The sequence below is a fragment of the Martes martes genome (assembly GCF_963455335.1).
Source record: "Martes martes genome assembly, chromosome: 14".
Classification (NCBI taxonomy): domain Eukaryota; kingdom Metazoa; phylum Chordata; class Mammalia; order Carnivora; family Mustelidae; genus Martes; species Martes martes.
The window spans coordinates 62,953,299-62,979,318 of NC_137902.1; the positions used below are offsets into that span (position 1 = coordinate 62,953,299).

Sequence of the window (26,020 nt, forward strand, 5' to 3'; positions counted from 1 at the left end):
ATTCACCACTAGTGAAAATGTTCCCATTTTTGTTAAGTTTAGTCCTTGGATCTGGAAACATAGGATCAGTTGAAATCTGGTCTTTAATTTGGGTCCTAAAGGGGTTATTGCTACCTTTGGCACAGATTCAACACCTAAGCGCAAACACCCGGTAAACAGAACCATGCAAATCTGACCAACCCCACAAAAGTCAAAAAGATAAGTCTAAAAACATGAAGTGACCCTTCACCCTTCATGGCGCTAAATACCTCAGGGGTGCACTTTCAGGACTCCGAGGAATGCCTGGGCAAAATGGGCCTGGGCTCTGAGAAATAGTTTAGAATTTGGATTTTCATTCTGTGTTAATAGAGATCCTTCAGGAGATACAATTGCATATATGGGTACCTGTATCCATGTAACTGTTTTTCCATACAGGTAAACATCTTCAGTTTTAGTCTACGATAAATTAGAGGTGACTTTGGAAAAACAGAACTAAAAAACGCAATTCTAGCCATTTCTAATTTCATCCTCTGTTAATCTCTGCAACATATTTAGATGAACACGTTCAGAAAGAGGATGGTTCAGCTTGGTCTATTTTTGATACAAGCAGAGTAAACTATGTCATTGTGTCACCATCTATGAAATCTCAGCTTCAGTGACGTGGGCGCTTAATCATCTGTCCTTTACCCAACAGGCCAGACTGGGAGGTGGGAAGTCTTTCTGTTGACTAATCAAAATGCCTACGCTCTCCCCTCCCCCAGCCACCCAGGGGAGGGGAGGTGGCGGGAACAGACCCAGAGAGCTGTGAATACCAAAGCCAGATTCTGAATTGAAAACTGCCACCAAGACACCAGAGCAGAGAGATAAAGAGAAAAAGTGGGGGGGGGGGGGGGGGAGATGCAGCCAAACCGAGAGCAGGAAGCGAACGATCATACCTTGGCCACAGCCTTGCCATCGGAGTTGTTGTTGGAATCTTTAACACCACTGAAGGAATCTCTTCTCTGTGGGCATGGCTTCTTTTTGCGTGGTCTGCCTTTAAGATTTGGCGCTGAAAACAAACGAAGAACAACTCATGTACATTTTCACTGGCATGGGTTCCCTTATGAAGAGAGACCAAGTGTGTTTAATAGAGAGGTGCCCTCTAACCTGTTCGGAGGGCACGCAGGTGTGCAAGCCCACCCTCACGTTATGCTCCCTTCTCTGAAGGCTTGCGTCTTAGTAGACTCTACGGTTCTGTACACACTTCCCAAAGCTAATCTAGCACACTCTAACCTGGCTGATTAGCATACATAAAACGAAGCTCTCGGCTCCCAAGGACAATAATAAGGAAAATGCACTTCCCTATTGTTAGAAAAGAAACATGTTGAGCTGAAGGACAACCCTAAGCCAGGCTCCCAGATGTTTCTTTTTTGTTTTGTATCTTGTTTTCAGAAACCTAGGTGACTTGCCAGCCCATTACGGTCTCCTAGTAATGCAGCGTTCGAAAACTTCTGTCCTCAAAAGTGGAGACATGAGCGTTTTCTGAAACTGTGGTCCATACAAGTGGATAGGATACAAATAAGTAGGGAGAGAGCACAGAAAGCGCATTCATGATAACAATCGGAAAGCTAGTCTTACACGTATTTACAATAATATTGCGACCAGTGTGTCTCAGATCTTAGCAAATCTGGCATCTACATTCAAATCAGCATGCTCTCTTTTCTCTTCCAGTGGAGTTTTTATGACAATCTCGAGGGTTATTTAAAATAACTTGCAAAGATCACACTGGGGTTGGCCTGATTCCATGAAGGGTATACTTTTTTAAAGCCACAGACAAGATGCAAAATCAAAGTTCTAGTTCATCCTTGATGCTGAGCTCGAACCCCTTTAAGATCCACACAGAAAGCAGCAAAAAGAGAGTCGCTGTTTATCTAGTGCTCCGAGTGTCCGGCATCAGCTTTCACACCGAGCTCCATCAGTCACCCAAGCTGAGCAAAATTAAAACAAAGCACTAACCTAGAAGCCCTTGAACAGTTCCAAACAAATGAATTACACCCCAAGCAGTGTTCTTCCAGCCTTTTCGAGACACCCACACTTTTTAATTGCTTTAAGGTAGGATGACGACAGTGCCAATTCCGAACAACTCGGGACGCTTTTAATTGCTGTTCATCTTCCTGACATCACACAGTGAACCAGGCGTTTTGGGACATCTGATACTGTACTCCTCTCACTCACAGAACAAGTCCCGCTCCTTCGATTTTTCTACTGTGGATAACAGCTCTGCTGCTAGGAAAGCTCGGGAAAGCGGAGCTGCATTTCCAGTCGGACAAAAGTTTAAAAAGTGGCTTGTGGGGATCAGGCTCCCCCTCCCAAACCCCCTGTCCTCTCCTCCCCCCAACCCACCCCCCCCACCGGCGGACGAGTGTCCAGAAGTCCATCCCCCAAAGCCAGCCTGGAATTATCACGAGGAAACAAACTCCCAGACAAAAATCAAAGCAAAGAGAAAGTCGCGATTACCCATTCCAGTCGACAAACATCTGTCTGAGGATGTCTGTGCTCCCGAAAGCTACAGCATGTGACCGCTTCCCGGCCACGTCCCTGGAAGTCTCGACTTGACTTGGTGTGGCTGTCAGCTTCCCTCCCAAGGCGAACGCGATTGCGAATGCGAGCTGCCAGGCTCCGCGCTCTGCTTACAACTCCCCTCCCCCCGCAGCTCCATTACTCATGTAAACACACAGCAGTGACTAGCACGGAGTGTGTGGGATGAGCTCTGAGGACTTTGCCGGAGTTGCCAGACGGGCAGGCAGGGAGGGCTCTGCTCTCTCCCCCGCCCTGCGCGGGGCTGGTGATTTCATCGGGCCTGTTTTGTGGATCCTGACCTCCTGCTCCCCTGTCCCAGCCTCCTGCCACCACCTTCCATGAACCGGCCCCAGCCTCAGCCCCGAGCCAGGGCGTGGACTATTTTGGTTTGAGACTCCGTGTGGCACAGAAGTGTTTCCACAACGGACCCAAGTGCTAAGACTTTAATGAGCGTGAGGGAAGGATGTCCTTTCGTGTCCCTTATCAAAATAATAGCTGAGCGGAAAGAGCTGACAGAAAGGGAGCAGAACGTGGGGTAGGTCTGAGACATTTCACGAAAAGAAACAAAACAGGATTGCCTCTGTTCTCAGACTTGTTAACTACGATCTCTCCTTCCTCACATTTTGGCAAAAAACCCACTTAAAAAGCATTTCTTTCCAGAAAGCTTTCAAATCCCAAAGGCCTTTTAGATAGAACTTGTACTGAACAGGCTGTTTTAAATACAGGCAGAGGTTCCGGGAACTGACAATAGGTCATCCTCAAATTGGGTCTATTTTCTCCATTCTTTGAGCTGTTTTCAGAACCCAGAGAAGCACATGCCCTTCTCCAGCAAATTCTGAGAATCATAAATTTAGAACAGGCTAGCACCTAATATTCTGCTCACACACACTTAACTCTAAACGGGATCTGATCAAGAGAAAAAGCCTTTTGTTCCTAATGAGGCAAGTCGCTGACACTGCAGGTAGGCTAGGCAGATCCCACCGATGGCTCAAGCCTCAAACTCACAGACCTCGCTTCTCCTTTCCCTTCTCCCCTCCTGGTCTGGCTTTCTCTTCTGGAAGGTACCACTGTATTCGTGGTATTTTAGCTGTGGTTTAGGGGTTATTTTAGCCTTGGTTGGAGAGTCCTGAAGGGCAGGACCATGTGGATTCATCTGTCACCTGCCCAGCACACACCCAGGAGATGGCATTACATAGTATCAATTTGGTGAATGAAAAAGTGACGGATGGAACTAAAGATGCCCACAGGTACCTCCTTCAAGTCTTCACGAGCCAAACCCACCATCCTGGCCATGTGTGTACCTGTCGTACTAGGCACCTGTAAAACTGTATTCCCTTCACTATTTACACTTGAGCTCTGGGAACATCACCCAGAGACTTGCAAGCTTGCTCCGTGAACTGAGACAGAAAACCCAAGGCCCTTGGTTCCTGATGACCATTAAGCCCCTGTGTCTGGCATCTTGGAAGGACTGTGATCTTGTCCCCCAATGCCCCAGTGCCCCAAAGAGCAGATGTTCAAAGTCCCAGGGAGAATGGAGCATGCAGGACTGTGGGGGGCAGAGGGGGGGGGACCATAATATATTCTGAAACCTCTGGGATCTATAAGACCCCAGGGGAAGCTTTGGAATTGAGGGGCTGGCTATGTGGGGGGAGTAAAAGTTCTGGTTACTCCAGGCTACTTTTTTTTTTTTCTCACAGAGTCAAGAGAACAAATCATTTGCTAGGCGGGCGAGTGAAAACAAATGCTTTATGGTGTGGTGGTGGTCAGGAGTGTGGGGAGCCAGCAGTAAAGCTGTTGAGAGCACAACTGGCTCTAGTCAGTCCCACTACAAAATAAATAAGTAAGTAACTAAGTAAGCAAGTAAATAAATAAATAAATAATAGTGAGAAGCCATAAATGCATGGCGACTTTCACATGTGTATATAATCCACAGCCCAGCTCTGGCCGGGCTTATTCACAGCATTCAGTCAATGCTCTTCACATGAATGTTTTCAATACTACACACAAACAGTAAGAATAGCTGCTCTTTACTGAGCACTTTCTCTGTGCCCGTCAGCCCTTTGCCTATAATAACTTATGTAAAACTTGCAGCAAACCAGCAGGAAGAGGAGATTATTATCCCCATTTTCCAGACCAGGAAACTGAGACACAGAAGAAATTACTTGTCTTAGGTCTTGCAACTGGTTACAGGTAGCAGAAGGAGTCCAACCCAGGCCACTGGATTTTATCCAGAGTCCCTGATTTAAGGAACTTCTAACAGACAGAGGCATTCATTCTGTCTCAGAATGAGATAGCTATATGGTTAACGTAGGCTGGTAGTCACCAGGGAGCTTTCCCCGAACAAAAACACCCAAATGCCACAAAGCACATGGGTGCTAGGGCCCATCTCAGGCAGCCAACAGCTGCCTACAGGCTTGACATGGAGCGAGGTCCCCGCCGACCTGACTCAGCAGTAGGTGAAAGGCTTCCCCGAAGGCCGCACAGGTCTGTAACACCGAGAGAGCCATCCACATTCCCCCTTTGCAGGAGGCCACCGACGCTTCTGCCTAAACAGTGAAAGATCTCTGTGGTTTTTAAAAAATCTTTCCTCTCTGACTGCCCATCTGTTCCTCTTACTCAGCGTCATGAAATTAACAAGTATGCGCCTTTGTGAAGTCACTACTATTTCCACTGGTGTTGATCCCAGGAGCATCGGTGACCACGGGTGCTCCGGGCGGCTTCGACATCTGACCCGCATGTTTTGTTTTTTCCTCTTCTTAACTCCGTCAAATATTAATAAAATAGAACCTTTTTTTTTTTTTAAAGACAACATAGCAAAACAAGGTTTTTGGGTTTGTTTGTTTTCTTAACGCGTCTCGAAGCTCAGAATTTCCAGGCATTCTTTTATATGTTCACTTCACTATGGGTTCTGACAAGTTACGTGTCAGGGCAGCGCCAGGTGTGGGAAACTTTCAGCTCAACCCCAACTCTTGAAATAATAATAATAAAACAAAGGAAATGTAACCAGTTACTGGCAAAGTAAATTGCTTTTGGCTTAAACGTTCCTGTTTTTTTCTACTGTGTTCTTCCTGTCATGACCGTCTCTCTTTTTTTATAACATTTATGCTCTTGGAAATACCACGAAGATAAACTGCTATAAAAGCGGGATTGACTCATCAGTTAACAACTCTTTCTTCTCATTTTGCAGAGAGCATTTTGTTGCCAAAGCAGCTCCATATTCTCTCGAGAAATTCTTTGTGAGCTCCCTCTTAGAGATAGGACTTGCTTGTTGGTGGGGACTGCAATTAGGGGGATGGAAAACCAGGCATCATTTTCCTAAGAGTTTGACCCCCAGGGTCAATATCTAGAGGAAGTTGGCAGAGCGTTAGCTCACTTGATTTGCAAGTTTTGCGTGTGTGCGCATGTGCCTGTGTGTGTGTGTGTGTGTGTGTGTGTGTTTTAAACACTAAACACAAGCCAGAAAACTAAACTCCTCTGACTGATGTATTAGGGACTGACAAACATCGTTCCATGTATAGTATGCATTACTGATAATACTTTGCATTTCTGTAATGCCTTTCCTCTGAGCATCTCAATTCTCTGGTATATTTGCTTTATAGACAATAATCTTAAAATACTCTGGCAAGTTTCAGCATGGAGCATTGCTCTTGCTGGAAAAAAAATTACCCTAATTTAGTTATCATTTACTGTGTTCTATTTTCAATGTTTCCCTTTTGACTATTTAGAAACTTCCTCTTTCACTACAACAAAAATAGGATGAGTGTTTTTAAAGTTATTAATGTATGAGTAAAAGATTTAGAAACCATGCATGGCAGAAGGCTTGATCAAAGCCACTCCTGAAATTTATGGGTGTAATAAAAGAAAGGCATTTCACAGATAATCTCTTACAGAATTTCAGTTTTCAAATACTTGGGAAAAAAGAAAAGAAAAACAGAAGCTCTCAGCCCTCATTTTGGCTTTAACTTAAAGCCAACATTTTTAGTTTAAAAATTCATAAATGATTCCCTGAAACGTTCATTTCAAATCCGCAGCTAGATTCCCTATACTCACTGCTCCACACCTAAGAGAATGATGCCAGGAAGCGGCGGCGGCTGCTGGTGCTACTCAAAGTCTGTTAACTGGTTGAATCTTTCCCTGAATGCGCAGAGCATTCATGACACACAGATTTAACAATTTTCAAGTTTACTTTTATTCTGTTTTCCCATAAACAACCTTCTACACCCAACAGGAATGTCTGGGAAGCAACCATGTTGTCTGAGACACGAGCCCCTGGGGCCGTTGACGTGCCTGACTCCATCTTGTGGGACGTTCCCACCGAACGGATGACGTGACTGCAAGAGGCGAGAGGTAAGACAAACAGCAAACAAAACCCACCGGAAGACTGTTATCATTTTCCACAACTGTTCTGACTGTTCCCTTTTCCAGGGTAATTTTTTTTCTTAAACCAAGGCATGAGAGAGAATAGTTCAGAGGTGTGAACCAAGGCAGGAGCCGCCCTCACCATGCCCTCACTCTCTACTGCCCTGAGCGATGACCGCTGCGTGTGCCCCTGAGGGCCCATCACACTGCCACCCTGGATGTCGTGGCCGCTGCAAGTGTCCACGTCTGCCTTGGCTCCAGCCCTCCCCGGGCGCTGTCTGGACCACTGGGCCCATAACCACGATTTAGCATTTCCACTGAACGACCCTCTCTCAGAACCCAGGGCCGTTTCCACCTCCTGTGAGGGGTGAGCAGTTGTGTTGTTAGAAGGAGGGCAGGGGGCAAAAAAGAAAGGAAGCAGGCTTCCCACGAGGTCCTGCCACTTTGGCTGCTTGTCAGCCTCGCTGAGATCCCCACAAGTCACTAATGAGAGTGGAATGTCTTAGTACGTTTGTCATACCTGGACGGCCTGGGCAGCTGAAGTCCAAAACAGCCTCGGACTTCATTGACTGCTCAACAAACCACGTAAGTCAACACTCTTGTAATCCCTTCCAAAACATGCCCAGTCTTACTCACTCTTTGTTTCATACTTGTGAATGCTGGAGCACTTGTTAATGCCCCTGATCAAAGTTTTAGTAATTTCATAGGCATGTGATTTGCATAGCTATTTCCTGATCCGCCTTCTCTCTGCCCCGGAGGTCTTCATTTCTCAGAAACACTTAAAAACACAGATTATTTGACTTCTCCCCTTCCCCCACCCTATAAATGGAACTCGATTTGCTAGCTCATCTGTATTGCTAATTGGTTTGAAAGCATGTGACTCCACGCGATCTTGCCATTAAAACACAAGCAAACCTCTTTTTCAGTCAGGTTTTACCAGCAGTGACAGGCAGATTTCTATCTTGATTTCCCCTCTGTGTCTCGAGGAGGGAGAGAAATTTAAATGACCAAATGTTATCTATATATTCTTCTGAAACAATGTAGTGAATTCCAAAGGAATGCAGAAATGTTCTAGAAGTGTATAACAGGCTTGTCTACAAGGGCGCTGGCAAAGACGAAGGGGATTAGAGACACTTTCCACTACCACTTAGGGAATAAGGGGAAAATCTGGGAGCTAAATCTGGGTGTAGAGTGAGGCGGGACTCTGGGTTTTCAGGAGACTGACTCTGGAAATAGGGATTGAAATCCATGCCCGACCTGTCAAACCCTCAGCTTCCCTTTGGTTTGCTCTGGCCCTCACAGTATCCGCCAGGGGCCCCATTCTCAGGTAAAGGTCCCCTTCAGGACCCGTGAGAGGCCCCGAGGTGGCGGCCCGCAGCTCTTTCACAAGTGCTCATTTGTCTTTGAGGTGATGAGGTGTCTGCACTACGGCATCAGGAGCCGATGGAAGTTCAAATTTTACAATTCTGTGAAGAAACATCAGGGCCGAGTGTACACCTGAGGACACAGCTCGGTGCACAGAGTACATTCTGATGGCAGTTTGGTCCTGGTGTTACCGCTCTACACAAAGGGTCAGATTTCCCTCGACAGCCGCAAGGTCCTGTCATGAAGCTGCAAACCCGGCAAAACCAAAAATGGTCTCTAAAAATGCCACTGGGTGGCTCAGTGGGTTAAAGCCTCTGCCTTCAGCTCAGGTCATGATCTCAGGGTCCCGGGATCGAGCTCCGCGTCGGGCTCTCTGCTCAGCGGGGAACCTGCTTCTCCCTCTCTCTGTCTCTGCCCGCCTCTCTGCCCACTTGTGATCTCTATCAAATAAATAAATAAAATCTTTAAAAAAATTAAAAACAAAATGCCAAAGGGGCTCAACCTTCTCCCCGGCAGCTCATCTCTCCTGCCATTCTTCTCCCTGGATGCCTGGTACCCAGGGTCCATTTCCAGACCCTGGGGCTCGGGCTCCACTCTTAATGGAGAAGATCATGCTGGACATGGAGGGAAAAGAAAAAAAAAACCCTGCGTGAAAGCTATTAACAATTAGATTAAGTGAATTGTTTCCATGTTTACTGGGTATTTCTTAAGGTTCTGAAATAACTTATGTTTCCATTTTTTGAAAACTATTCAATAAACACAGATTTAGTCTCTCTTAGTATGACTGTCTGGAATAAGAATAGAATATTAATTTAAGATACTTGTTTTTGTGGTTTTTTTAAAATTTAGGTTATTTTAAGGATCCAGTCTGAAAATGTTTTTTAAAGATATTTTGATGTCTCTAATTTATGAAGTTTATAAAGATAGGACCTCTTAAACAGAGAGGGTTTTTGTCTCTCTTTTTCTTTTTTGTTACAATCAAAAATGCTGCTCATTCTAGTCCATGATTGATATGTTCTGTGGTGTTACAATTGAACATGACAGCACAGAAGTGAAAGTTACATTTTTGGGGGCTGACTAGCCTTGCAAGGAGCAGCAAATATCAGAACAGTTTTTAGACTCATATAAACAGAACATTCTTGTTCAGCCATTTCTCCAGGTTTGGAAATGAGATATTCCATTTTCAACATGAGGATAATTGATTTGCTACATCTCTAAAGAAAACATTCCCTACTTGGAAATAAGTAAAAGAGACATTTGTGTGTGTGTGTGTGTGTGTGTGTGTGCGTGAGTGTGTGTGTATTAACATGGAGATATTTAACTTCTCACAGACTTGGACTAATATGAGAGACATTTCAGTTTTTCAAACACATAAGAAAAAGTAAAAGGTCATCCAATAAGTAATAAGTAATAAGCTTCCAATCTCTTTTTTAAGAGATCCCAAAAGGAATTTGTACTTAAAAGGGATTTTTCACACTCTATGCTTTTCTACCTTTCAGAAAGAGTAACTGAAGAAGTTGGATAAGTCCCTTACTTATAAGTAAATAGATGACTATTCTCGTTTGTTTGAGGCTCCCAGACATTTTTCTCTGCTCAGGTAAAGCCCTCCCAGCCCTTTTCCCTTCCGTGAACCACAGCATCAGCTCTGAACTTCACTTGTTTGTGGCTACCTACGAGCCACAATACTGGAAAATGTGTTGAAGCGGAGTGGAGCGAGGGTCCAGAATGAAAAGAGCAAGAGTCTGGGGTTGTGAGGAAGAGGCAGGGCCAGCCAGAGTGCTCAGGTAGGGGGAGGGAGTGTGTGCACATTGTGGAGAAACGTGGACAGATAACCATCAGATGAACAAAAAGAATACACAGAAGAGGTTAGAACTTCCTCCCATTTTTTTTTTCGGTGTAAGATAAAACGTTTCTATGACTGTTAAGAGCTGCTCTGTCTCACGTGGTCACCACTAGCCACGTGGGGCTAATGGGCACTTGAAATATGTCGGGTCCAAAACGGAGATGTACCATAAGCATAAAACACATACAGGATTTCCAGGACAAGATATAAAATGTAAAATATCTCATTAATAACATTTTATATTGATTCCATATTGAAATGATATTTTGAATATACTGGATTAATTAAAATTAATTCTGCCTTTTCTTTTTACCTTTTAAAATGCGGTTGCTAGAAAATGGGAGGTTACATGTGGCTTGCATTATCTTTCTCTTGGGGGATGCTGGTTTAGTCAACAATCCAATGTTATGATTACAGATAGGTCTTTGAAAATGTGTAGACAGAACAAGATTAACATCTGAAGCTAGAATCATCAGCAAAAGTGATGATTCAAAGTTTCACTGAAATTTAGGATTTTATTTACTGTTACATGGAAGGGTAGTCATGCATCGATGTTAGCATCTGAGAATTTTGCCGAAGCTAAGGTGTTTCCTTTGCAAAATTCAGGTCTGGTAATCATTGACTCCAGGTTATTCAATGGCTCCAGTGAAGATATTATTTTATTAACTTCCTTAACTAAGATGTCAAAGTAAATGTTAAGCCTTGACCGGGCACTTGGGGGGAAAGAGTAGAAGAGACAGTGAAAAAGAGGCTAATTATTAATTTTACTAACTATTCTCTCCAGTTACCAACGTGGGTTGGGTATAATGTTAGCCATTTGCAAACTGAGTAAGAGAAAATAGACCTTGAGTGATTTGGGCCGGTTGGAAGATAGAAGCTTCTTCACTGTAAATTGTTGAATAAATTCATGGTCTGGCTGTGTTTTCCTTGCTGGAGATTTCATTTGCAAGTAAGCAGAGAGATCAGATAGAGTCAGTCCTAAAAGCACCCAAGGGCATGGCCTTCTTGGCTTTATCAAGGTGCTTCAAGTCCCCCAGTTCTATAAAAGGAAAAGGGAGATTATTTATTGAAGACAAAGCACTCGGATAAGCCCCGAAGAGTCAATAGAACAAAAAGGGTTGAACTCTAGGGGGCAGAGGAGGAGACACATTCTTTCCCCATTCATTCTTAGCACCAAAAGCCATTTGGGGTGTCAGTCTAAGAAGACAGCAGCTGCTCGGTGGCCACCTGGCCCAATGTCCCAGCCACCCAAATAACTGGTCACAGTAGCTGAAATCCAAGCCTATTCCCTCCACTGCCTCACCTTTTGATTCCGGCGGCAGCAACAACGGGGAAACAGAACCAGACGTTAACAGGCCTCCAAATACAACAGGCCAATCAAACGGCCACACATCCACCTGGATTCTCTTATGGAAACCCTCCCCCACCCCTCCGGTTAGGGCTCCCATTGTAAAAATAAAAGAACAGCAATGGTAGCAATGGAAATAAGCTTAGGAAATATTTTCTTTTCTTAGAAGGCAGGAGTTGCTATAGCACTGAAGGCAGGAACACGCAGAGAGATTAAGAGCAAATCCCTACAACACCAATGAATTGTGCAGTGAATATTACACATTCTACTGTGTAGTACTTATAACATTTTTTAAATGAAATTACTTGGCAGGTTCCACCTACAACCAGGGACACAGTCTGCACACCTCTCGTATGTTTCTGATATCTCCTTTACCAGTATTTGTCTTTGTCCTCCAAACTTTTTTATAGCAACATGGTATGCATATTTCAGCATCCAACATTATTAACTCATGACCAACTGTCAGTTGATGGTTATCTAACACATGGGGTCTCCAAAAAGGGATCCTTATTTGGGCAAAAGCTCTTGTCTGCACCAGTCTGTCTAGATTTCCCCTCAGAAGAACTTTATTTGGATTATTATTCGCTGTTCGTTGGAACTCGGAGGCTGCATGTGTGGCAATCAGAAGGCGGGGAAATAAATCCTTAGCAAGTGAAAACACTTAGCTGATATTAAAACCCTTTCTAGCTTTGTTAGCTTGAAAGTCAACTCTTGGTTGCCCTCTCGTGGTGAATCTATGTGATGTGGTGGGAAGACCATAAAAACCCAGAAACTAACAAGAGTTTAATCAAATACAGGTAAGCACATTCATCCTTGACAGACACAGTCACAAATCACAACCTTATGTTGTTGTATGTGTTTCAGAATTTACATTTAGTGGCCCTCCCATGCGGAGTGGGATTGGAGGGGGAGGAAATGGCAGGGGCAGGGGTGGGAGTGGGGGGGGGGAGGGCTGTAATATGGAAGTTAGAACTTTGTCTTTCTGGACTATGATAACTTCACTATGTTTACTCCCATAACTGTGATATATGTAGCAAACTGATTTTTATGAGATTCAGAAACTTCGAAAAAATCATGCCCACATTTTAAAAGTTCCTTCATAACCAAAAATAGACTGATGTTCCAACTGGTTTGGAATTATAGGAACCAAGGAAAGAAATCTCTGAATAATTCCCTAATATGGAAGAAAATCACTTAAAAAAAATAGGGAACAGCTTATTTGTTTTTGACAATAGGCAACATATGGAAACTTGGAGTTTATAGAGCTAAGTGTAGGTACACAATTCATTCATGGCCTCTAAAAACACAATTTTATAAAAATCTGAACTCCAAATTTAATAATTGGTTACTCCATTTGGTATTTAATTTTAATTTTAAAACACCATTTAAAATTTCTGCTGTACGCCTTTCTACAATTTCCTGCCTGACAGGCCCATCCCCAAAAAGCAAACAAACCTGGTATTAAAACAGACTGAGCAGCTTAAGAAAAAGCTGGGGGCAAAGTACATGAGAACGTAAACTATTTTTCATCATATTACCAGCAAATGCACCATTTCCTTCTTTATGTGCCTTCTCTTTAGATAAAAGCCGCTCCTCTAACCTACATTCACAAACACGCTCTGTATTTTTAATTTGAGTTTAATACGAGTTTAGGGGCAGATTCATCTTAACTTGGCTTTTCCACTCACACGTGGAAGTTCAGTTTTGCAACAATAGTTGTTTGGTTTTGTCTCTGAATTAGCAAAGTTCTTAAAGTAATTTTACTATAAAATTAAACAGCTGTGAGTTCTTTAGCAAACATGATGATTCTTGTTCTTCTTTGTACTATTGTGCAAGCTGAAATACCCTTTCTTTCATGTCTTTTTATTCCAAAATGAATTCCCTAGTTAGCCTTGTTTAGCTTTAAAAAAAAAATAATAAAGAAGGGGGTGGGGATTTGCTGACCTCTGAGATTCATCAGAATTTAAGCATGGGGCGTTTACACAAGGTGCACACTCAAAAGGGCTTTTGTTTCGTTCCTATTATGGAATGGAAAATTATATTCTGCCCTGATATAAAGCTAATCCAGGGGTACAACGGAGTTGTTTGCAAACACTTCCGTGGACCAAGGCATCTTATGCCTATTTTGCAGATGAGGAAACTGAAACATCGATAAATGGTAAGGAGGCAAGAACCCGAGACGTTCATAGAGGCTGGAATTAAATTTAGAATTTGACTCCTAGCCCAGGCCTCTAGCCACGTGAGGGCTCTGACTTTGGAATCAACAGAAGAGCAATTTTAAAACATTCTTTTGACATTATTAACCACAGCCTCAGGCCTCAGGGGAAGTGGGGGTGGGGGGCGGGGCCTGGAAACAATACGGAGCTGCTAGGTGACAGCGTCTTGCAGCAGGACTCATAAAACGGGTTACTGGATCCATACTGCCATATATTCTAGGAATGTTCAGAGGCTTAATGATTCCCTTTGTATCTTAAAAAATGAAAATCGAGACTGGAGGGCTCTTGAAGACGACCCCCTCTTCAAATACAGAGCCAGAGAATGGCTACAAGGCATGCAGCGGGAAAAGCTGTTCTTGGTTTTTCCGAGGAATTTGGAACCAAAGATCACGGCTAGGTGCCGGTGAATCCCGCGATTATGACCGTAGGATTCTTCATCTGAGTAACTTAGAAAAGGCTGGAATGCCAGAGTTGAAGAAGAACCTTAGATCCCACTAGTCCAAACTCTTATTTGACGCATCAGAGAAGGGGGGCCCAGAGAGTTCGCAATTCTGCCTGCGGTCACACAGCTCCGCGGTGGAGCTGCCGGAGACACGGGGGTGTGTGTGGACTGCAATCGGCGGCAGATGGCTTTTCCATGGGCCCTGAACACCTCCTCTTGGGTCTCTGCAGGGCGGGCTCTGTCATCCTAAGACCACATTACTAAAACACACTTTCCAAGGAACTGCAATTAATAAAGTCAAATGGGAGCTGACAAGGACATTCCCACTGTGTTCAAATGCCAAAACATACAACTGCGAAAGCTTGCTTGGAGCGCACGGCCTGTGGGTCCTCCTGGCGAAACTTCTGTGTACCACGGAGCAGCTGCGCAGACCCGAATGGGCGGGGCCGGGAGGCGAGCACGTGGGACGCCGTGGGGCGACCTTCCAGCGCTGGCGTCAGCGCCGGCCACCTGCTTGACGTCGTAGGGCCGTGCTGAAAAACGAAGGGGCCCTCCTTGGATGAGGGGAGGCCTTGGGAATTCAGGACCTCTGGGGGCCAGGAGAACAGGCCACAGCGGACCTTGCTGGGGAGTGGCCTCGCCATCCTCCAACGATAACTGACGCCTTAGAGGTCGCAAGCACCACTCCCGGCTTCACCCCCGTGTCCCCATGCCCACAGACTTCCCTCTGACAATACCCTTCCTTTTTCACCTTTGTCCCTCCTGTTCAGCTCTTACGTTTTTGCCCTGGAGTGGCGCTGGGCATCACACCCCCTCCAAAGCTTCCTTATTCCCGTCACCTCCACCTGGAGGAGGGACACTTTGTCCTCTCCATCACGCATGTTTCTATCCTAGCTCCTATCATCCCATACTGAAATTGTAGGTCTCTCTCCCTCACCAGACTCTGTCTTGGTTAGAGTGAGTGCTCAATAAACATTTACTGAACAAGTGACTCTCTCCATACCATATTTTGAAAGCACTGCCTGGCCATTAGTGAGATTCTAATAAATGTTTATTAAACTGCAGAAACTTCTGATCCCACTGGAGTCCGTAAATACCTCGGCAGAGGGCAAGGGGGCTGGGCTGTCCTTGGCAGCTCACCTTCCTGTAGCTGTCTGTAGCACCTCCCATTGGTCACAATGACAATCAATAAAGAGAAAGAGTATATCCTCATTTTAGTTCCCACTCTGTAACTCTGAGGCCCGGCTCCTGTCAATTACTTAAATGCTTTACGGAAATCTGCCCCGTCTGTGCATCTATAGGTCTGACCTGGTTTGCCAAGACCTTCCCACTCACAGAGATGCTGTCTCTCCTGGAGAACCATCAACAGGGATAAAGTCAGTGACACCGGAGAGAAACTAAGTTCCCTGGGGAAGATAAGATGGCAGACTGCCGGAGAATTACTTTTTAAGGAACCCCATCCCTGCAAAGCTGCCTTAAAAAAAGTGCCTGTAGACAAAAGTCTGGGCAAGTCTATAACATAGAGATTAAATTTAAATTCCAATAAAGATTTTTAACAAAGGGATCAATAAAATAGGAGATTGATCTTCAGTTAAAGGTTCCCAGTAATGGGATAGTCTACAAATTTCATAAATAATGCTTTTATCTTGATTGCAAAATAATCCCCTGCCACAAAAACAAGGCGAATCAAGGTAGGAAATTGTTCAGCGCGAATTAAAATGTCACACTTTACACAGAATAAAGCATTGCAATCACCAGGAAAACACACATTGCAAATGTGTTAACACAAAATTACATACATCACTTAATTATATAAGCGCACAGCTCCGAGTAACCCATTAGCTAAACATGTCGGGCTGTGGTTGAATATATACATGCAATATTTTTAGCACAGAGGGGATGTAACTATGTCAGGCCTGGCACCATAAAGCCTGAGATGGCAAGTGCTATTAAACTGAGATGCAATCATGTTGAAAAGGAAACATGAACAAACAGCAGACAATTGAGAAGAAAATACAGTGAGCTTGTGTTCTACTACATGTGCTTCCAAAACCTTATATAACTACTCATTGTCTATTTCATCTGGCTTGCATCCCGGGTTTGTTCTATGCTATACTAATTTTATAATAATAAACTGCTACACCAGTTTTATGAAATCACGCATGCGGAGAGGTTGCAGATGACATTACATCTGATTATCTTCGCCAGCAAAGGACACTGTTCTGAAATTAAACACAGTCTCATGCAAAATCCGTCCACTGTGTTTAAAATGTCCCCTAGAGCTGGCTTCTGAAAAAGCCATCCAAGCATCTTTGCTTTCGTCTCCAAAACACTGGTGAAGGTGGTAAAATTGTTTTGGATCCCCAAGTTTCACAAGGACGTAAAGAGGGTGTAGACTTTGAAAAACAGGTAGCTGTTCATTGACTTCAGGACCACGCAACCAATATGACCCCAGACAAGTCATCATCTCTCTCTGGGGTTGAGTTTGCCCATTTATCAAAATGGGATTATATCTCTCTCTTGAAAGACTATAAATGGTGGAGAAAGACTACGAATGAGATAAAATGAGACAATATGCCTGGCACATTATTTGGTACCCAGAAGACACTGATAAATGGTGGATGCCGTTATTATTACTATTATGGGCACAGACACAAGGGAAGAGTATATCACTTTAAGCATTTCAAGAGGCCAGTGGTCCTCTGGTGGGAGAATTATGGTCACCCAGGAAACCCCTGAACGTTCAGCACAGAGATAAGTACCTATAGAACCCAGCAAGAATAAGTACAATGAAAGCTAGAGGATCATTTGACAATAACACCTGGTATACCTCCTTGGAGGCTGACTGTTGTCTATTCTGGCAGTGCCTTTCAACAGAGAGGCAATAAGTAGGTTGTTAAAAGGGGAGAACAGGGTGCCTGCTCTCAGGTGGCTCAGTGGTTTAAGCCTCTGCCTTCTGCTCAGGTCATGATCTCAGGGTCCTGGGATTGAGTCCTGTATCTGGCTCTCTGCTCTGCAGGGAGACTCTCCCCGCCGTCTGCCTCTCTGTCTACTTGTGATCTCTCTCTGTCAAAAAAATAAATAAAATATTTTAAAAAAAAGGGGGGGAGAACATGTCTTGGTAATAATTGATTCTATGTTTTAGACCACTTTAAATCTCAACACAAAAAGTGAAGAAACAAAATTGCCACACAGTAAAGTGTTGCCAAAACAGGATCAAAAAACATTAAAATGAAAATAAAAAAGAGACTATGCTAAGTGTCTTCATTCTCTAAATGAATTGTTGAACATTTCTGAGGTCCCCAGGCTCATTGGAATCCCCTCTACCTTAAAGTCACCATACAGAGGACTTTGCACACAGTAGGAGCTCAATAAATAGACAATCAATGGAATGGAATTGCATATAGTAGGCCAAGAAGAAAAGCAACCTTATGTTCATTGCTGACCCAGTACAGAGAGATCTATGGGAAGGTTGAAACCCAGACAGGGCACATAAAGCTTTCCCTCTGGGTTTTTATAAGAACATTTCTACAAATAAAATCACTATAAACAAGGCCATGATGTGGCAAAAGAGAAGAGCAAATTCTATCCATATGAAAGTCAGGGAAGGTCGCTTAGGAGGCAAAAAGAAGAAGAAGCATTTAAGGTCCTGATTTCTTACTGGCCAAACCAAGTCCTGGTTTTGTTTCTCACAACTACTATTTGTTTACTCAATAAATATTTGTTGCGGGGCGCCTGGGTGGCTCAGTGGGCTAAAGCCTCTGCCTTCGGCTCGGGTCATGATCTCAGGGTCCTGGGATCGAGTCCCACATCGGGCTCTCTGCTCAGCAGGGATCCTGCTTCCTCCTCTCTCTCTCTGCCTGCCTCTCTGCCTACTTGTGATCTCTATCTGTCAAATAAATAAATAAAATCTTTAAAAATAAATAAATAAATAAATAAATAAATAAATAAATATTTGTTGCATTTGCCATCGCAAGCCTGATCCTGTGCTAGTGCAGCTGGGGATAAAACAGAGAAGGTAACACAGATCCTGACTTTAACGAGTTCACATGTTCACGGAATCGAATAATAGCAGGCCTGTTTCCTCATTTCTAACATTAGGGGTTTATTAGACAAGACTAGTACATGGACCAAATCTGCCCGGAGCCAGAGTTTATTTAGCTTGTACAGTATTTGTCAATCATTGTCATCAATCTAAAATCATGAGATTATCACATAAAAATCAATATGTCTGGCTTTTCTTAACGAGTTGAGAGATCTGACAAGACTGGGCTCATACTCCCACAGCACAGCAAAAGACTGGAGCCGAACAGCAGCCGCTCCTTTACACAGAGCCTGGGTACCCACTGGTTCCTGATTTCTTACAGGCTTCACCGGCCCCGCTCCCCCTGAGCTCCCTGCTGACGCCAGAGTACCTGAGTTCGTGACCTCTGATCTGGAAGCTCATTTAGATTTTCATTTCAAATAAGGTCTGATGGGAGACAGAGCCAATGGTATAAATCAGTAACCTGCTGGGAACAGGTAGTTCCTCGATTAATCTGTATCCTTTACCCAGGGGTCTCAGTCCAAAGGTTACAAGTTCCTAACGTGGGTTACCAGAAGAGGTGCTGTCGTCCTTCTTCTTAAGGCTTCCCACAACTTCATTATCTCCACATGCATTTGGGGTTGGGTAGAAAACAGTCCTTCCTGAAGGCAGAAAAGCATATCAAGCCTCACTTAGAGGTCTCTCTTGTTTTTTACATATTCCCCCTTTCCGTGTGTCCAAGATGAATAGGACATTTCAGTGGGCCTCCAAGGATGCCAGACCAGATCTCATTACTCTTAAAGATGCATGGCCTGATTCCTGGGGGATCTACTTTGAAATACAGTCATCTCAGCTGCAACTCGAACTGTATTCGCTCTTCATTCATTTTTAGACCCTTTGCGCTCCAAAAATGCTTCTTGATGGTTGCTAGGCAACTATTGTTGAATACATGCAAGAGGCATTAATTGTGTGAACACTTTCAAAAACAGGGGGAAAATTGTTTAAAACCGAGGACACTGCCATACCTAAAATAAAACATTTCCTCCTCAGGCAGCTGTCCTGGCTTCTGTATGTCAGGGGGTAAGATGATTCGCCATAAATTACTCCCCTACTCTCTGTCTCTCCCATCAGCCCTCTTCAGCCCCCCACTCAAAGATGTAAATCGCCTCCTCTTCAAGTCTCATTCCCAGGATAACCGGGACTTGTCTTATTAAATATTCTCTGCTTTCCTGTTGTGTGGTTCCTCACTGACCACATTTTTCCTGACATGTGTATTTCATCCTTGCGTATCCTCAGGGCAGGACAACTTGTGGCTTGTCACTTATTACATCTAGATTTGGAACCCACTAAACTTATCATATAGCGATCGTCTCTTTCTCTGACCCAAATGGAAACAGCAAGAACTCTTCTATTTTCCACATCAAAGACTATGCTTTCCGCTGATGCCAAATGCTCTGTGCTTCTTACCAGTAAATGTAGACTTCATTTTATAGTGTATTTTCCTGCACTTTTTTTTTGACATTCCAATGTCATGATCAAGCTACAAAGACACAGACTTCCATAAATTGAGTCAAACGTCTAAACTAAACAAAGGTAGAACTCATGGCAATGGGAATCTCCTTCTTTTGTTGGATATTAAGGGAAGAAAAATAATTTTCCATCAGAATCCTAGGGGCAAACTCAGCTAATAACATACTCTTTCCACTATATGGTTCACATGGGTAGCTTAGTTTCATCATCTGTAAAATGGAGAAAATGATTCAGGGTTTAGAATGATGGCTGGCACATGGTGAATGGCATATAAGCAGCATCCATAGCAGTATTACTACTACTACTACTACTACTACTACTACTACTATTATTATTATTTCTGGGTCTTAGATTCATCTTCCCACCATTTCTTGCCCATATATTCTCACCTTGGTTAATTCCATCCAAGGATTATGTCTTTCCTATGAAATCAATTTTTTTAAAAGATTTATTTATTTTTGGGGGGGGGCGGGCAGAAAGAGAGCGAGCGAGCATGGGCACATGCACTTGAGCAAGTGGATCAAGGAGAAAAGGGGAGGGAGAGGGAGAGCCTGGAGCCTGAGGAGGGGCTTGATCAGGACCCTGAGAGCATGACCTGAGCTGAAAGCAAATGCTGGGACACTTAACTGACTGAGTCACCCAGGTTCCCCCTGCTATGAAGCCAATTTTGAAAAAAAAATTAGGAATAATAGACTTAAACACAGAAAAAAAAGAGACTCTGATCAGTGATAAAATCACATGAAATAAAAAATATGATACAAAACTTTCGAGTTAACTTCTGGAATCCACCGAGAGAAGAGAGGGCATGGTGTGTCTGGAACCAGCGCTTCTGCACAGTGTGCGTGAGCGTTAGGGGGCCGGAAGTGGAGGAAGAGAATGAAAGCAGACACAAGAACGTCATGGCTCTGGAATATTCTGGACAGATCAGTCCTAGGCGTCTGTGTCCCTACTGCCACCTCAAACCGTCGCACAAGCATATCTCGAGAGCAGATAGAGCTAGCAGATCTCCGTGGACTCGGGTGAGTTGTGGTACACACTGTCGACTCCAACAAGCGTCCCAGGTTCTGCACTGTGCTAAGAGCCTGATGTGCACTACTTCATGGAATCCTGATATGGACTTCCCCTTGAGGTGAGTAATATCACTAACGCCAGTTTATTTTAAAGATTTTATTTATTTGAGTGAGTGAGCAAGAGAGAGAGAGAGAGGGAGAGAGAGCGAGAGGGAAGGAGGGGGGTAGGGGCAGAGGGAGACAGAGAAGCATGTTCCCTGCTGAGCAGGGAGCCCGACCTAGGGCTCGATCCTAGGACTCTGGGATCATGACCTGAGGCGAAGGCAGACGCTTATCCCACTGAGCCACCCAGGCGCCCCTCACTAATGCCCATTTAAGGGTGGGAAAACTAAAGGTTAGAGAGGTAAAGGAATTGCCCTGGAGCACAAGGCTGGTATGTAGGAGTGAGTGCGGACTGAGACCCGGACCCCTGTGCGGTCAGAGCTCCCCTCACTGGCGCCCCGCTCCCCGCCCCGGCCCCCCGGCGTGCGCCCCAGGCCCCGACTGGGGGGCAGGCGGTTCCCTCAGACGGGAGCTCCGGGGGAGACGCTGCTCCGCAGTCGCACGGACAACCAGCGTGCCCTCGACACGCGCTTGCTCGCCCCCTCCTGTAAGCCGGCGCGTCCGTGCTTATGTAACTCCTTCAAACCAAGAAAAAAGCAAGCCCGAGCTCGTTCCTCTCTGTCCGGTCCCACACGCTCTGCTCGGAAAGGAAACTGCTCTCCTTCCCAGCCGAGGTACGGCTACCACCACCAGGAAGAACTTTCCGAGGTGAAGATTTCTGGAGCACCCGTTAGCCTCACGAGGGTCACCGGACAAACACGAGACCCGTTCCTTGCTTCCTAGGGAAGCAGAACCGAGCCTGTTTGTTGGGAGTTCTGGCATATTCCTTCAACAGCCACTGGTCACCTAGGATTATGTGGGCTACGTACCGGGGACACAGGGGTCTCCAAGACTTCCCTTGGCCTTACTCTCACAAAGCTGAAGTTCCAGGAAAGTGGAGGGGTGGGCGCTGCCAGCGAGTGAGAGGAGCAGTGCTGGGAGCATCGCAGGGGGGCTCACGTTCTGGAAGCCCGCGAAGACCTCTTTGAGGAAGTGATGGGAAAGCTGAGGTCGGCAGGACCCAAGACATTTGCCAGTTTGAGGTGACAGTGAGATTTCTCTTCCAGATTTTCTCTTCCAGAAAAGACATATACCAAGACAGAGACATAGTCCAAGGAAAGCAAGTCGGAGGAACTGAGAAAGTCCTAGGTTGCTGCCTGCCCAGAGCACCGGGGGTGAGGGAGGGGAAATAGGGGGGCAGGTTTGCTGTCCTCTGACCAGACCCCATGGGACCCATGCATCCCTGTGCTGAAGATTCTTTATGCGGCAGGTTTTTGAGAGACACGCAAAGAGATTTGAGGAGGTGGGCCTAGGACTCCTGGCTGGATGGCCTGACGGCTGGGCAGGATCAGGAGAGGTGGAGGGAGGAAGAGAGGAAGCACACACTCCATTTTGTGCCTTGCCCCTTCCTTCTGTATCAGGAACACAGGGGGACGCTAACCGGGCGGCCTGCCCTTCCCAGAGCCTTCTGTCCCCACACCCCCATCTCCGTGACAGGGCACCACATTTCTATGTGTCATGCTCGGTGATAAAGGGCCCACAATTACTCCATTCACCCCCCACCAGCCTGCGTTGGGCTCCTTCTGTGGGCTGAGGAGGGCTGTTTTAATATCTGATTCTTAATTTATTCATTTTCAGCTAGCAAACAATTTTTAATTAGCCTGCTCTTCATTAAGGACATGGAGCACGTTATTAACTAGGTGCATCTTTGGGTCTTTAAAAAAGTGAAAAAGGCGTAATCAATCTGTGTGTGATGTTCAGGGGTTTAATTGGTATTAGTCAACATCTTTAGAGCAAATCTCATCAAGTTCCATTTTTAAGCCCTGACTCAACTGACAATCCCACAATGCAGCAGGGAAGAGTGGGATTAATATATTAGTCACTTGTAAAACTTGCCAGTCCCTCAATTACATTAGTTCCAGTAAAATATTCTAGGGAATAATCAAAATTTTAAAAAAGAATAAGTATCTTCCTCTCTGCCTACTGAATCTGAGAAGAAGGATTCACTTCACTCTGTCACAGCACTTAAATGCTATTTAAATCCTTAAAGACAGTACTTAGACACTAAGTGTCTGTTTAATTCCAGGGTGCCCCCACTAGCACAGGAGCACGAACGCCTCAGAGGTTAGCTCTGTGTTGGGCTCTTGATTGTACTAGGCCTGTGTCCTCACCCAGGGCAGCACACAGTTACATAGCTGATTATCAGAGCAAGTTGGTTGGACACACGAATAAATGAACAAACTGTTCACAGCCCAAGTGTCTGCTAACAAGTAATGAGGGAAAGTGGGGATCCAAACAACCATGTGCGCTCCCAGGCAGGTGGAGGAGAAAGCCTCTGGATCACCCCATTGGGCTGTCCCGCCCTGGCCAGTTGTTCTGTATGGTTCCATTTCCTGCAGCAAGGATTGGGTATAATTACGCAGCATGAGAGACTGACGTCGCTTATGGAAAAGCCATTCCGCGTCTGAAAGTGGGGAGGAGGAGGGAAAGGAGTGGCATCACCACCTTATTAGAAACCCAGACCTTAAACAGTTTCTCAGTTATGTCCTCGTTGCCTGTTCTGAGGCACATGTTAGAATTTGCACGACTAGGGTCTCTGGTGTAGCCTCAGGGGACACAGACACCTCTCGAGCATCCACTTAACGAACGCCATTATAGGCTACATCCAAATTTTTTAGAAGTCCTTCCAAGTTGCCAAAGTTAAAAATGCAAATATGCTTTTCCTCAGCTGCTATCCCACTGGCCCTGGGTTAGCCTGCTTGGAATGATCTGCTTGATTATACATAGAAAACTTAAGGGACTTCTGCTAATACAGACACCACAACGTGGTCACAAGTTACACTTAGCTTCTCGACGCGCAGTGACTCGATCAGGAAGATTTGTATTCAGTGTCTTGTTCTAATTACACCTCTGTGGTCATATCTAGCAGCTATTGCAGACATAAACAAACAAACATAGGTCATCTAGTTAATTTCAAGGCCACAGACAGACTGTGGATACGGCGGCAAGACAGCAAGTGCAAATGCCCACACCTGCTATAGGGAAATGTGTATATAACACGTAAAGGCAGAGAGACAAATTCACATCAGCCTTCCCAAAAGCCATTAGTGATGACCCAAAATCATGCCCCCCCCAAACTCTCTGTAAAGATACCTATGTACGTCTGCTCAAAATAATGTCACTACATTCTACAGCCAAGATAAAGACGTTCCTTCCCTGTGAGCTTCGTGGCAGCAAGAAAGAAGGCACAAATGAATCACAAAGATGTATGATAAGAACTGTGTGGAAAACACTGTGATAGATGACACATCTCATTAAATATAATTTTATGTGATCGGTTACTGTATTGCCCTGTTTAATTGATTTATATACACTTTAGGAAGCTTTTTACTGTTCAGAATGTAATTATATACTTTATAATTGAGTACATAGTTGATTAATTACAATGTTTATGGTCATTTCAATTAAAAGCTGGTTATCAGGCCCACGGTCAGAAATCTACCCTCCCCACCTTTAAAACGTTGCTTCTACAAATAATGTTCTATGTAAGTGAATTATATTTAACCTATAAGACTTGCTTACAGCTCTGTTTCTAGTAGGGCATTTATATATAGTCATCAAGGGGATATCTTTTCTTGGGATAATTGTCTACTCCTAAATATCTGTGGTGTAGGGTCATTCTCAGTATGTTGAAAGTTCTTTCCAAACCATTTCAGAACAAGAAAAGAACATTGGTACAGGTGATCATTTGTATTCAGTGGGAACTCAGTCAGTATCTATCCATGAAAACTTTTCTAGATTTTCTTCAATTCAGTGGTTTGGTAGCTTTTGTACTTTTTTAGAGGAACAATGAGAAGTTAATCTCTCTTCTTAAAGAAAAAAAAATCAGAAAACATAATTTTGTCAAATCTCCTTCAAAGGAATTTCTTTTCTAGCTTCTTATCTGTTCAAAGCTGCTTAAGATATGGTAGTCAATATCAATCAGGAAACATTTGACCCAAAGAGATAAAGTCCGGAGGTATGATCGTTTGATGAATGGTCTACCCTTATCAGCCCATAATTGCTATTATAAACTCAACAGAAAGGTTCCCTTCCACTCTTTTTTCTTAAATAAGCCTCAAAGAAAAAGCAGTGGTGGTGTCACCATTAAACCTCACATGCTGAGCATGTGCAGTAGCCACTGGCTGCTATAAAGACAGCAGGTGTTACGTTAGTCAAAATTAAGAGTCTCTGAATCACAGGCTACATTTTATAGCCTGTGATGCATTTTCACACACAGTATTTCATTTAACCCAGACAGCAATCTTTTTGGGTTTGTTGATTATCATGGCCTGTAATTCTCTCTCTGTGTGATTATATATAAAATATAATATATATAATATATAAAATATAAAATATAATATATATTACCTTTATATATTATACATAGTATCATATGTAATAATATATATAGTTATATATATATATATATATACACACACACACACACACACACACACATATATATATATATTCCTTGCTTGCTACTCACATCCCTAGACTCTAGCCTTCATGAGGACCAGGGACTTACATCTGTTTAATTCACTAAGGTTGACTCAGGGTCTAATGCAATGTCTGATATATGATAAGTTATCCCTAAACTTATTTATTGAATTGATGAATGGTGGCCTCAACAGAAAGAAAAAGAGATGGAAGAATGAATCAGGAACCCTGTGTTGAGGGGATCATCTTGTTTATTTTATTTTATTTTAAAAATTTTACTTATTTATTTAAGAGAGAGAGAGAGAGAAAGAGAGAGAGAATGTATGAGCCAGGGGGAGGGGCAGAGGGAGAGAGAGAAGCAGGCTCTCCACTGAGCAGGGAGCCCGATGGGCGCTCGATCCCATGATCCTGAGATCATGACCTGAGCCGAAAGTCTTAACTGACAGGCATCCCTGTCTTGCTCATTTTAAAGCTAAGAAAACTGAGGGTTGAATGGGAAGCTGTTTATGCAGAGGGGACAGGCACATAAATCAACATCTGCCATGTCTTTGTGTGCATATTGCTGAGGAGCTGGCTCTTATCTTTATCTGGGACACAAAATGGGTGAAGCAGCAGAGGGCACACCACCAGCTCAATCTCTGTGTGACCTTGATCATGACTACTATTGCTATTATTTTAAGACTACAAAAGCAGGAGCACAGTGCAAAACATTTCCCATATAT

The 26,020-nt window shown here is 44.1% G+C and overlaps 1 protein-coding gene across 2 annotated transcripts in view; it reads right to left on the reverse strand.

Moving 5' to 3' along the window:
* ARID5B (AT-rich interaction domain 5B) overlaps nt 1–26,020 on the reverse strand; it is a 174,676-nt gene that overhangs the window by 39,566 nt on the left and 109,090 nt on the right. Inside the window, exons 1-2 of one of the 2 annotated variants that reach the window (XM_080823420.1) lie at nt 2,476–2,943; nt 915–1,027 (exon numbers count right to left, since the gene is read on the reverse strand). In XM_080823420.1, coding sequence (XP_080679546.1) covers nt 915–1,027; nt 2,476–2,479 — 117 coding nt within the window. In that variant the 5' untranslated portion in view covers nt 2,480–2,943. Of the gene's footprint in view, nt 1–914; nt 1,028–2,475; nt 2,944–26,020 lie in introns of those variants that run through there. The other variant, XM_080823419.1, reaches the window with a different exon arrangement.